The sequence below is a fragment of the Solanum verrucosum genome, unplaced genomic scaffold (assembly GCF_900185275.1).
Source record: "Solanum verrucosum unplaced genomic scaffold, falcon-dt-bn FXZP01000200.1, whole genome shotgun sequence".
Taxonomy (NCBI): Eukaryota; Viridiplantae; Streptophyta; class Magnoliopsida; order Solanales; family Solanaceae; genus Solanum; species Solanum verrucosum.
The window spans coordinates 363,240-377,828 of record NW_026020093.1 but is presented as its reverse complement, the minus strand read 5'-3'; the positions used below and the strand labels follow the sequence as shown (position 1 = coordinate 377,828).

The following is a 14,589-nucleotide window of genomic DNA, read 5'->3' as shown; positions in this document are numbered from 1 at the left end:
TTGAAAAAGTAGCGACAATGGACTGCTTCGTAGATCGCCATGATATAGCAGTACCTTCGTATGTGAATAGATGGCCTATTTGAGATCGACCTTTACGTGGGTCAGATAAATAACCTGCATATGCATGACTAACAAGATATGCACTATCTTTGTTAGTATAAAACAGACTCATATCACTAGTCCCCTTTAGATATCGCAATATATGTTTAACTCCATTCCAATGTCTTTTTGTAAGGGAAGAACTATATCTTGCTAATAAATTAATCCAAACGAAGTTTGGGGCATATCCATATTTTCTTCAAAAACAGATATAAACAAAGTAAAATATTACTATTAAACAGGGCTATTTATATTTACAAGGATTAGAAAAACATAAACATATCAACTAAACAAACAGAAAAGGAAATTATCTAGATTATTGCGGGCTCGTCACTGATCATTTTTCCTTCAGGGAATACAAAGAAATCAGCTACATCCAGATGCATAGGCTTAACATTATCTTCAAAGATGAAATTTGCTTCTGCATTATTATTGTAACAAATTGACAGAGTGAAACACCAACTACACTTATATTAATACCCTTTATCTCAGCTTACAAGTAGTAGATATATTGAAGTCCCTAGAATCAGAAATACAAGAGGAAATTGCAGGAGTAGCAAAACTAATGATAGAAGAAGAAGGAGGTGAGGAACTTAGAAGAAATTGAGAGAGAAAGAGTGTCCAGTGATAACAAAAAGTACTCTGCCCTGCACTGCTCCACTCACAATGCTTTATGCCTACTGCTTTGCCAATTTTACCCATTTTTATGTGAACTTCCCCCTTTCCACACGTAATCACCAAGTCTTTTAGGAGGAATGACCTTTCTAGCAGTCTTACGTGGCAGTCCCACGTGCTCATCCTGAGTGGTATCCCAGTCAACAATTGTCTAATTCACAACATTACTCCCTTCCTGGAAAGCAACCTTGTCCTCAAGGTTGGACTTAGGGAGATCTTCTGTAGTTGGAACACTCAGATGTAGAGGAGTCACTTGCTCATCCGGAGTGCCAACACATTTCTTCAACACAGAAATATGGAAAACAGAATGGATTTTTGCAGATTCAGGCAGTTCCAGGCGATAAGCAACAGGACCAATGCGTTTTAACACCTGATAGGGCCCAAAATAACGCCTCCCAAGCTTATGATCTCGCTGCAAGCGTAGAGTATTCTGTCTGAAGGGCTTAAGCTTGACATACACCCAATCACCCACCTCAAGGAATGTATCAGTCCTAGACTTATCAGCCAACCGCTTCATGCGATTCTGAGCCTTCAACAAATTATTTTTGAAGATGTGCAAGACTTCATCCCGCTGCAACAGATAGGACTCAACCAGTCCGCTCGCACTACTCCCCAAAATGTACCTAGCAACAGTAGGAGGTTCACGACCATATATTGCCTGGAAGGGGGTCATACCAGCTGAAGTGTGATATGAAGTATTATACCAAAATTTTGCCCATGGCAACATAGCAACCCATTGGGAAGGCACCTCAGCGACGTAGCAACGCAAATATTGTTCCACACATTTGTTAAGAGCCTCAGATTGTCCATCTGTTTGAGGATGATAGGCTGTACTCATGGCTAAAGTGGATCCTTGCAAGCGATTAATCTCTTGCCAAAAAGAATGCAAGAACCGCGGATCACGATCTGTCACAATAGAACGAGGAGGGCCATGGAGCCTAATAATACCCACCACAAAGGCCTCAGCTACTGTATGAGTCGAGAAAGTAGATGACAATGGAATAAAATGACCGTACTTAGTGAGACAGTCAATGACTGTCATGATCGTGGTCTTTCCCTTTGAGCTCGGAAGACAAGTAATGAAGTCCATTGCAATATCCTCAAAGACCTGGTTTGGAATCGACAATGGTTGGAGTAGCCCAGCAGGATGTAGGTGAGAATCTTTCATTTGCTGACATATATGACACGCAGCCACAAAAGTTTGTACATCCGTGCGCATCCGTTTCCAAAAGAAATTAGATGACAAACGATGGAATGTGCGCGCAACCCCGGCATGTCCTCCTATAGCAGTAGCATGGAACTCAAGTAGTAATTTATGACGTAAGGGAGAGTCCGAGGGAATCACTATCCTGCCTTTATAAAATAACATCCCTTCTTTGAACTGATAATCATCAAAAATTTTATCCCCAAGATTCAAGGCTTGCTGTATTTCTACTAACTCGGGGTTGGTCTGATTCAGCTGCTTTAAATCAGCCTCTATAGCAAAAGAATTGACTGAAATAGTCATGAGAACAGCCTCTGAAGTACGCGACAAGGCATCTGCTGCTGTGTTCTGTTTTCCAGGCCTATACGAGATACGAAAGTCATAGCCGACAAGTTTAGTGAGCCATTTTTGTTGCTCAGGGGTCTGTATAGTTTGGGTAGTTAAGTTACGCAGTGATTGTTGATCAGTAAGGATAGTGAACTGGCGCCCCAATAGGTACTGTCGCCATTTACTCACAGCTTGAGTAATGGCAAACATCTCTCGGTGGTACGTTGAAGCTTGTTGCATCCTAGAGCTTAACTTTTGGCTAAAGAAAGCAATAGGGTGGCTTTGTTGTGACAAAATAGCTCCAATACCTCGCCCAGATGCATCAGTTTCCACCTGAAACTCCTGACTGAAATTGGGCAAGGCCAAAACAGGGGTAGAGCTTAATCGAGATTTTAAAGTGTTGAAAGCATGTTGCTCAACTGCTGTCCATTTGAAGGAATCCTTGCGCAACAGGTCAGTTAAGGGACCTGCAATAGCTGCATAATGGTGAATAAACCTGCGATAATACCCAGCTAGCCCAAGGAAACTACGAACTTCTTTCACTGATTTTGCTGGCAGCCACTGCCCAATGGTATTGATTTTGTCTGGATCTATTGAGAGTCCTTGAGCAGAGATGATGTGGCCGAGGTAATCAATAGAGGACTGACCAAACAAGCATTTCGAGCGTTTAGCCACAAGTTGATGTTGCCTCAACAACTGCAATACCACTGCTAAATGCTCCAAATGATCACTCCAAGATGCACTATAGACCAATATATCATCGAAAAACACCAGAACAAAGTGACGCATATGTGGACGAAAAATCTCAGTCATAGTAGCTTGAAATGTCGAAGGGGCATTAGTCAATCCAAACGGCATCACTAAAAATTCATAATGACCGTCATGAGTACGGAAGGCTGTCTTAGCCACATCCTCAATCTTGACCCTTATTTGATGGTAACCTGATAACAAGTCCAACTTTGAAAAGACTTGAGCACCATGTAATTCGTCAAACAACTCATCAATGGTTGGAATAGGGAAGCGATCTCGAACTGTGATGGCATTGAGTGCCCGATAATCAACACAAAAGCGCCATGTGCCATCCTTCTTACGAACTAATAACACCGGTGATGAAAATAGACTGGTGTTGGGCCGTATAATTCCATCTTTAAGCATATCTTTCACCATCTGCTCCATGACCTGCTTTTGGAAGTGCGGGTACCTATATGGTTTAACATTCACTGGTTGTGCCCCTGGGACGAGGTGTATCGAATGATCCTGAACACGAGAAGGTGGCAATCTTGTGGGTTTCCGAAACACATCATGATACGACTCCAATAGACCACTCAAATTTGTGGTCATTTCACCTGCACAACTCCCTTCAGGAGTAATCATTGCCAAAAAAAAAATGAAGCAATAGCATCCGTCGTTGTCATACGCCTTAAACTATGCAACTGAATTTGGTGAGCATCAGTGGGTGAATCCCCCTGCCATAACCACTTAGACCCAAGTAAAGTAAATTCAAATTCTCTTGTTGCATAATCAGTTATAACACGCCCCAACGTAGCCAACCATGCCACTCCAAGGACTACATCAGCACCTTGGAAAGGTAAGACATAAAGGTCCTCGACTATAGTACACCCTTGAATCAATACGGTGACTTGCTTCACCACACCTTCACACAAGAGCCTTTGTCCACTGCCCACCATAACTGCAAAACGGGGAATGACCTCAACTTTGAGCTGAAGTTGTTTGGCCGCACGTGGTTGCACAAAATTGTGAGTACTTCCGCCATCCACTAAAACTTGGACTGGTGACCCATTTACCTTTCCAGTGAATCGTAATGTGGAGGGTGAAATTCCCCCAGATAAGGCATGATAAGAAATAGATGATTGCTCTTGTAATTCTAAACCTTGTGATTCCTCCACTAAGAAATCCTCATCGACAAACGGTTCTGGCAAGTTAGGGTCCAAATCGGATCCATCAGTGAGCAACATAAGTTGTGGGGGTTTCTTACACTTGTGTCCCGATGAGTACTTCTCCTCACAATAATAACATAATCCTCGCTCACGGCGGCTCTGGAGCTCTGCATGAGTGAGCCTTCTAAGAAGAGTGCGATTTGAAGAGGAAGGTGAGGCACTGTAAGGTGTTAAAGAAGATGAGGGATTTTGATTTAGGGTTGCAGAATTTGGGGTAGGCAAAATGGAAGTTGATCTGGCAAAAGCTGGCCTAACGGGTCCTTTCTCCGCTTGGATCCGTCGCTCATGTATATGGGCTAAATTAAGTGTCTCTTCGTAACTCTTAGGCTTATGGACCAAAACAGAGTTCTTAATATCTTCACGAAGCCCAGAAATAAAGAGACGTACCATTCGGTTATCATCCATGTCGTCAGTCTCGTTTGCAATGATCTCAAATCTGGACTGAAAATCGGAGACAGTGGTCATCTGCCGGAGCTTCGCTAAACGTCCCTCGGCGGACTCCAATCCCTTTTTATGGAAACGGATCCTCACCTTCGAAGCAAAGTGCTCCCAATCCACCAGTTGTTTATTCCGAAAAAGCCACCGATACCATTCCAATGCATCCCCGTCCAGATAGAAAGAAGCAAGTGACAAACGCTGGTCTTCTACAATCTTGTAAAATTCAAAATATCGTTCTGCCTGAAAGATCCAAGCCTCCGGATTCCCTCCACAGAAACGTCCAAACTCCACCGAAGCTGGCTTGTGACGGGGGTTAGGGACTGTTGGAAAACAGTCATCATGTGAGTCCCTCTCTGGGCGCTGGGTTTTGCTTCCTACCACTTCCAGTAACAAAGAGCGAATATCTGCGAGAATGGAGTCCTTCATACCCTGAACTGATTCTTCAACAAGTGACTTGAGTCTTTGGTCATCCATGGAAGACCTCTGGATGAAAGCACCAATGTAACAAATTGACAGAGTGAAACACCAACTACACTTATATTAATACCCTTTATCTCAACTTACAAGTAGTAGATATATTGAAGTCCCTAGAATCAGAAATACAAGAGGAAATTGCAGGAGTAGCAAAACTAATGATAGAAGAAGAAGGAGGTGAGGAACTTAGAAGAAATTGAGAGAGAAAGAGTGTCCAGTGATAACAGTACTCTGCCCTGCACTGCTCCACTCACGATGCTTTATGCCTACTGCTTTGCCAATTTTACCCCTTTTTACGTGAACTTCCCCCTTTCCACACGTAATCACCAAGTCTTTTAGGAGGAATGACCTTTCTAGCAGTCTTACGTGGCAGTCCCACGTGCTCATCCTGAGTGGTATCCCAGTCAACAATTGTCTCATTCACAACAATTATCTATCTTATGTATGAGCTCAACATTATCATCAGAGATAAAGTTTGCTAAGTAGTTATTTTATACCACGTTATTAGCACGAGACTCCGCCAACTCGAGCTACTCTAAATAGGTAAAAAGGGTAAGAATTTTATCTGTCTAGAGTAGCTCAAGTTGGCGAAGTTTCGTACTGATAACGTGTTGTAAAATAATTACTTGCGGCCTAAGATTAACAAACTAAGAAGAAGAACAAGTAAAGAAATAGGGAGTAATATATTGCCGTATATCCTTCTTTCTTCATAAAATGTAGAGGCTATTTATAGCAAAAATGCTATGTACAAAATGTATAACTTGGCCATCTAATTAGTCAAGTGATGGTATTCTCCTAATGAGTAAGTTTCACATGGCATGCACAATTATTTTACACACCATTACAAGTGATGTAAGTCTTCTAATAGTTTGAGGCCATGTGGCATCCATATTTGCTTTACAACAAAAAGTACATACATAAAAGTACAAATCACAAATTAGGTTTATAAGGTAGTATATATTGATGTGTCAATGCTTTGAGTCACTAACCTATTCAATTTAGTGATGTTGAGCTGTAAATATCTCACTTGATAATAAAACATTAGCTAATTGCCAAAATAAAAAAATATTTAGTCGGGTTTTTTTTCTTTCAAAACCAAACCAAGTCAAACCAAACTACTAGTCGAGTTTTTTTTCGGATTGACTCAATTTGCAATTTGGTTCGATTTTCGGTTCAATTTTGTACGCCCCTAGTGATACCATCAAATTAAAGAAAAAGAAAATTAAAGGGTGGAAGCAAAGCATATGACAATTTGAAGACGACATCTCCCTAACACTCATCACCGACCCTAACATCTCATTTGCACAATTTCTAAATTCCACAAAATTGTTGAAAAAGGTGAATAGACCTTTTCTATTTTGTATTAATTAATAGCAACCTAAAAATAAAATATTTTAGTAAAGGGAGTGTTTCTCCTTTAATAATTCTTAGGTGAGGTGAATTGCACTTCATAGGTATCAAATATTATATCGAAAATAAAATTTTAAAAAGTCATATCAAGTAATATCATTTAATAATGTATAATTATAAATTTTTATCAAAATCTACAATCTAATTTGGAAAAAATGGAAGTCGATTTGATTTGGTTGGTTTTATCGATTTTTAAGGAATTATTGATACTTTGGTACGGTAATTTTTTTAATAAACCTTATATGATTGTAAATTTAACTGAGTCAAAATGCTCAAAATAAATATCAGATATTAAATATATACCAAAAAATTAAAAAGAGAGAATTCCATGTTAAAGTAATACCAAACCAATAGGGAGTTCAAGTTGTACCTTTTCAGTTTTTGGCTTCATTGACTAATTAAGTCCTTTTTTTCCTCTGAAAATTATCGAATGGGTGAGGTTGTTTTTTTCTTGACGAAAATTTTTGTATTTTAGTTTAAGATATAAAATAATTTTTTAAAAGTTAGTACAGAGTATTTTCCTCAAATGAGTTTTAATTGACGTGAATTTAAATTAATTTGACTTTAATACGAATGTGAACCAATAAATAGTCTTCTTTGATAATTAATGTAAGAATATTCTAAGAAACATATTGTCCGTGAAACACACTCAACCTTAGTCCATTTCCAAGTCGTCTTTCCTTTTTCCCATCATGTCTTACCCATTAAGAAAATAAGGAAAATACAAATATAAGCTTGAATATAACATTATTATGACCGTGTATGACGAGATAAAATTATCTCAATTGACTCAAATTTATTGTTCTTAATCACTAAGAAATTTTTAACTACGATAGGTTCAAAGTAATTCTTTAACTGTATATTAAATAATTTTTATTTTTTAAGTTATCAAAAGTTAACACTTTTAATTTTTACTTAAAAAAAGTAATAAAAATTTATAGTATGCAATATTTGAGAATAGGTTCAAAATAATTATTTAACTATATATTGAATAATTATAGTTTTTGATAAATGTGCCTTTTAATTTGGTTTCAATTTGTAAACATGATCTCCAATTTTGGGTGTGTATAAATAGGCACTTGAACTTGTATAAAGTTCAACTAGTAGACATATGTGTTCCTGTGTGGTGTCCTACGTGGCAAATTTGCTTCCTACGAGGCATTCTACGTGTGTCTACTTGTTCAACTTTATACAAGTTTATGTGTCTACTTATGCACATTCAAACCTGGAGGACATAGATATCATGTGAGATCAAGCTATTAAATGGCATGTTATGTATTTTGTCATGCCTTTAATTAATTTCATTAAATATTTATTAACGAAATGTGTCTATTAAGTTTGACGGAAACTATTGGGGAAAAAAACACGAGAACTCACATTTCAAGATATAACTTTTGTGATTTCTGCTATTTTTTTTTGTTTATTTCTTAAGAATGGTACAACTTTTTTGAAATGTAATTTTTGTTCTTTTTTTCTATCTCTTTTTTAATGCCTCGTGCATTTTTTGTATTGCATTTCTTAAAATTTAATGAAATCTTCTTGGTGTTTATGATTAAAAATCCCCCCCCCCCCCGCGTCAAATATAACAAATATAAAACTACCAAAATTTGATGAAAAAAAAAAAATACTACTGACAAATTTTTAAAACTATAATTTGATACATTTAATGGGATATTACGAAATCAAATTTAAAATAAATTTATATAAACAATCAAACACAATATAAATCTAATTTCTAACTTAATTCTGAAATAACTCGCATATTCCACTTGCCATGCCACCTTAGTTGTTCAATGAACCCTCAACATAAAGGAATCGGACATTTTTGTCATTTTATCCATCATTTACTTCGGCGAAAACGTTTTTTCTTAATAGACCTTATATGGTGTAATTCAATTGAGTTGAGACCCTCAAATTAAATATTAAATATTGAATATATAATAAAAAAAAATATAAAGAGATCAAAAATTTCCTATTAAAGTGATATGATCCAATTATAGGAGTTGTATCGTTTGAGTTTTGTTCATCAACTAATTAAGTCTTTTTTCTTCGGACAGTTACTAAATGGATGAAATTACTTTTTTTCGTAACAAAAAGTTTCGTTTTAACTCAAAGGTACAAAAGAATTCTTATTAGAGAATACTTTCCGCATATAAATTCTTTCGATACAAATTTAAATTAATCAAACCTATAAAACATTCCCTCAAAGAGCTAGTCCACTTCCAAGTCGTCTTTCTTGTTCCCATTATGTCTTGCCCATTAAGAAAAAAATAAGAACCATAAAATAAGGAAAATTAAGTATATAAGCAAACATATACTAGTTACTTAGTTAACATAGTTATAATTTGTCTTAATTACAATTTGCGATCTACTTTTAGTTATAATTACGCGGCTCAACTTTGTAGTTTTGTATAATTCACACGTTTGTATAATTCGGAATTTATATAACTTTTGTATAATTTGGAATTTGTATAATTGTGTACACTTCTGATGTTTATAATTGTATAAATTTGTTATTTCAAGTTTATACAAAAATAACTGAGTTATACAAATGTACCCGCAAATTATACAAACCTACAAATTATACAAATCTGCGAATCAACGAGGCAGCTTAAATTATAACCACAACTCGTAAATATATAAACTATAGCTATGTGGCATAATTAAGTTCATTATAATAGCTATTTGCGAAAGTTTCAAAAAAAAATACAAGCTTGAATATATAACATTATCTTGACAGTTGATTACGTGCCAGTCAACTCATATCAAAATCAAAGGTTCAGATTTTACAATAAAATTATCTCAACCGACTCAAATTGATTGTTTCTTAATCACTAAGTTAGAAGACTCTAGATGCCCTACTAGAGATGTGACTAAGAAAAAGATGGTATGTTTATGTTTGAGAATAGATTTTTTTTTTTTTTTTTATAAAAAAAATCGAATATTTTGATCCTTTAACTTAGCAAAAGTCAATGTTTTTAATCTCCATTAAATATTTATTAAATTGCGTCTGTTAAGTTTGATAGATAAAATATATAAAAAGAAAATAGCGAGGACTTATATTTAGAGATATAACTTTTGTAGTTTTTGCCATTTTTTGTTTGTTTCTTAAGTAATAAGTATTGCATAATTTTTATGTGTACTTTTTGCTATTCTTTTCTATATCGTTTTAATGTCTAATGCATCTTTCTAATTGCACTTTTAAAAATTTGATGAAATTCTATTGTTGTTTATGGTTAAATCTTTTTTTCCTTCGTCAAATATAAGTTATTAAATATTTGATGAAAATAAAAATATTAACTTCGAGCAAATTATAAAGACTATAATTTAATATGTTTAATAAAATATCACAAAATTAAATTTAAAATAAATTTATCACAATATAAATCTAAATCTCAAACTTAATCGTCAAATATCTCTCTTTCCTACTTACCAAATGACTCCTAATGTTCAATGTGTGTACACATAAAGCTACTTGAGCCAACCCTCAACATAAAGGACCATTTTTTGTCATTTTCTCCATCTTTTCCTCGTGATTTTGTTTATTCTTTTTCTTATTCTTTTTCTTTTTTTTGTTTTCTTTTTTTCCACCTATATAAGCATGTACAAGTCTTCATTTTTTTCACTACAAAACTTTGTTATTACCATCCAAAAAAAAAAAAAAACAAAGAGACTTAATAGGTCAATGGCAGGGGAAGATTGTCATGATGTGATCAAGCTACTTGGTTCTTCTGATCGTGACTTTCTTATTCGCAACAATGGTGACAAGGTATCAATTGTTCCATTAATTCTTTGTTTCTCTTTTTTTTTTTTTTTTTTGTTATTGTAAGTAATTTGTAGTAGTTGATGTTGATAAATGACAAATTGCAGTATGTGGCCGTAGTTTCTTGTTATTCTTTTGGTTTAAGTATTTGTTATCTGGGGCGGTGCGAGGTAGAGCAGAGGGGTTGGTTCGATGGAAAATTATACTGTTCAAATATAATTTAAATATTTTTTTAATTATTTATATGGTAGGTGTAAAACTCTTTTTTAACTTCTTCCTTATATTTAATTATTTCTTCATAATTTGATCCTTTAGGGAAAATTTTGGCTCGATCGTGTGTTAGGTGGATACCTGAAAACCAATTTTCTCAAAAGAAGTAGAAACGATGAGAGGACCTAAGAAGCAAAAGAGAGATGTTGGTACAATATGGGGTTTCTTCCTCAGGGGATCAAAGATGTTGTATTAAAGTTTCAATGGGTTAATAACTAATTCGGCTTTGTGCGGTGTAGGTCTCATTTAATGGACAAGCACTCACTAGTCACTATCTTAGTTTCTTCCTTTATTTGAGACCTCCGATTAAGGATAGAGGTGATCGCATCTATTCCACCTAGCTTCGAAATTCAAGATTCATTGTTCCCTTTTGTCTAAGTAAGACTTGTGGACTTCTTAACTTATCTAAGAAATGTTCTTATAAGATTGATCTAGGCCTTGGACAGTTTTTTTGAGAATGCCCTCGAGAAGTTGTAAAAATTTGAAGGATGATTGCTTTTTTTTTTTGTGACCATGTTTTCCGGGCTAGTTTTCGCGCATTTTGACCAATTCAACGGAATATCTGACATCTCCCACCAGCAATAATAGGTACCAGATAACTCTATCCACCAAGGTTAGGACAGATGGGAAGGATGGTTACTTTTTAATACAAAGTTCTTCAAACTCAATTGTGTTTGTACTGGTTTGTTATTCAGAAAGACATGATTATGATTTATAACCCGTTACTTTGCAAATCTATCTGCATTATTTACTCCACTCATGCTTTGGAAATGTTTAGAACAATATCCACAAGTTTGTAACATTAAAAAGTGTCTTTTTACTTTTAAAAGAAACAAGATGAAATGACGTATAAGGAGAACGTACGAACATGATAATAGGGATGCATTAAATATGTAATTAAAAGAAAATATAACATATATAGAATATTCAAGATTTAGCCAGAAATTGTGGAAGTAAGTTTGGTTGATCTTGGTTTCTTAATTTTTAAGTGGTTCGGAATTGGCTTGATTCGAAACCAAAAACATCATTTTGTTGTCTTTTATTCTTTTGTGGATGTTTGATTCTGTTTTGATTGAAAAAATTGTTCTTTTAACCAAATAATTACTTAATTTTTTCAAGGGAACTGTGGTAAAAAGTTGTTAGGACCAGGCGGTCTGCTTTCACGGAAATAGCTTTTGTATCATTTCAAATATGATAATATGTTTGTAGTTACAAGGTATTATACCGAGTATAAGAAAGTGAGGTGTATATGCATTGTTTACCGTGTGCCTGACTTTTTAGTTTTACTGGTATAGACAGACATGTTAGGAAAGGAATAAAATGAATTTTTGGAAATTATAGCTAGCTCTGATTAACAGATAATTTCATTTATGGCAAGTTTTTCACAAACGTTTAATTCTCAGGTTAAGCTTGATACTTTAAAGGAGAAAAAAATCGGTTTGTACTTTTCAGCATCATGGTGTGGTCCATGCAAACATTTCACCCCAAATTTGGTAGAGGCGTACAATGGGCTCCTACCAAAAGGAGACTTTGAAGTTGTTTTCCTTACTGCTGATATGGATGATGAATCTTTTAAGGAGTACTTTTCTAAAATGCCTTGGCTCGCTGTCCCATTCTCTGATTCTGAAACACGTAAACATCTGAATGAATTGTTTGCTGTTAGGGGAATACCCCACTTAGTGATCCTTGATGCTAGTGGGAAGGTAGAGACAAATAGCGGGGTTAAAATCATTGTTGAGCATGGGGTGGAGGGCTACCCTTTCACTCAAGAACGGCTAAATGAACTTAAAGAGCAAGAAGAAACCGCTAAAAGATAACAGTCTTTGAAATCTATCTTGGAGTCACAGTCAAGAAACTACGTAATTGCAGCTGATGGGAGGAAGGTTGATTCAAGATGCTTTTATTTCGATCCTGAATTTTTTTTCTCTTGTTTATTCATTAAAGTTTCTCTCATTACTTTTTCGTTATGTCTTGATAATTATTAGGTACCTGTTGCTGATCTTGAAGGCAAGATTATAGGCCTATATTTCTCAATGATTTCTTTTAAAGGACATGAATCCTTTACTCGGAAGCTGATTGAGATGTATGACAAGTTGAAGGCTCAGGAGGGAAACTTTGAGATTGTCATGATTCCTCTTGACGATGAAGATGAAGATGAATCTTTTAAGAAAGAGTTTTCTAGAATGCCTTGGTTTTCACTTCCCTTAAAAGACAAGACCTGCGAGAAGCTGGCCAGGTACTTTGAGCTCTCTACCCTTCCTACCTTAGTCATCATTGGAACAGATGGGAAGACTCTTCATTCTAATGTTGCTGAAGCCGTCGAGGAGCATGGTATCCTGGCATATCCTTTTACCCCCGAGAAGTTTGCTGAACTTGAGCAGATACAGAAAGCTAAACTGGAAGCACAAACATTGGAGTCGATTTTGGTCACTGGAGATCATGATTTCGTCATTGGAAAAGATGGTGAAAAGGTAGGACACAAACATCACATGTTTAGTTATATTTTGTTTTCGTTCAATCTTTCGTCATCAATCATGCTTTGATTACTATACCACGATTAACATGACTGTCCTTTCTGTTGATATTTTACTCTTATCCTTAACTTCAACTAGTAACCAAAATTTCTCTTTGTAGATCCTGGTGTCTGACCTCGTAGGGAAGAATATTCTCCTTTACTTCTCAGCACATTGGTGTCCCCCATGCCGTGCTTTTACACCACAGCTTAAAGAGGCATATGAGACGATAAAAGCCAAAAATGGTCCATTGGAAGTGATTTTCATATCTAGCGACCGAGATCAAGCCTCATTTGATGACTATTTTGCTACAATGCCATGGCTGGCTCTTCCCTTTGGTGATGAGAGGAAGACATATTTGAGTCGCCTATTCAAAGTTCGTGGCATACCAGCATTGGTTGCTGTAGGGCCATCAGGCAAGACTGTTACAACTGAAGCCAGAAGTTTGATCATGTGTCATGGTGCTAAGGCTTTTCCATTCACCGAGGAGCGTATGAAGGAGATTGAAGCAGAAACTGCAGAAATGGCAAAGGGGTGGCCTGAGAAAATTATGCACAAACTTCACGAGCATGAACTTCTGCTTTCTAAGCGTTCTGGTTACATTTGTGATGTATGCGATGAGGCGGGACAGATATGGTCATTCTATTGCGAAGAGTGTGACTTTGATATGCACCCAAAATGTGCTCTAGAAGAGAAAAAGGAAAGCAACATGGATATGGATACCGAGGAAGATCAAAAGGATCAAGGCAAAGAGGAACAGAAAGCAAAGGAAGGATGGATTTGTGATGGTGAAGTTTGTTTCAAAGGTTAATTTGTTGTTATTTCTTGGTGGCTATGAGGAATTTGCTATCAAATCTTTAGTTAAGAAGCATATTTGTGTGTTTTGAAATTGTTCTTTGTGAGACACTTCTATCCTAAAATCTTCTGTTGTCAATTTTATTTATGCAATACAAGTTTAATTAAACATTGGACCTGTGTTTGATCCAGATTATACTGTCTATCTCCAGGTAAATTGTCTCTATGAGTCAAGTTATTTGTGCAAAGAATGTGACATTGATTTTCTGAATCAGATTTCAATATTTTCGTTTCTCAGTGTTATGATTATCTGCTCCATCGGAGAGTGTTGGTTTCACTATGATAAACTTTTAAAATTTTTAGAATTTCTGGTAAAGAATGCAATGGTTTTATCCTTATGATATTCCAAATGTTATGGATGCTTGATTCTGGAAACCTTTGCTTGTTTCACTGTAAGATGTTGTTCTTGTGTTTGGATTTTTCTTGAAGTACTTTTCGTGGATGTTTCAGGAAAAAAACACATCTTTATTGATAATTTGTTTGGTAACCTTTGTCAAATAGCATGAAGTTCTATGATTGTCAAATATCATAGAACCTTTAATAACTTTCTGTTCTAGAACCTGCACTGAGGTTTTTCTTAGATATTGAGTTGCCTTTGCTTAG

At 35.8% G+C, this 14,589-nt stretch overlaps 1 protein-coding gene across 1 annotated transcript; it reads left to right on the top strand.

Annotated features, from left to right (window-relative positions):
- The first annotated feature begins 10,232 nt into the window (after window positions 1–10,232).
- Window positions 10,233–13,957, top strand: LOC125824786 (probable nucleoredoxin 1). The gene is given in 4 exon segments (XM_049504134.1): window positions 10,233–10,354; window positions 12,022–12,501; window positions 12,604–13,089; window positions 13,253–13,957. Coding segments are annotated over 4 exon segments (1,740 nt in total). The 5' UTR covers window positions 10,233–10,270; the 3' UTR covers window positions 13,943–13,957.
- The last annotated feature ends 632 nt before the right edge of the window (window positions 13,958–14,589 follow it).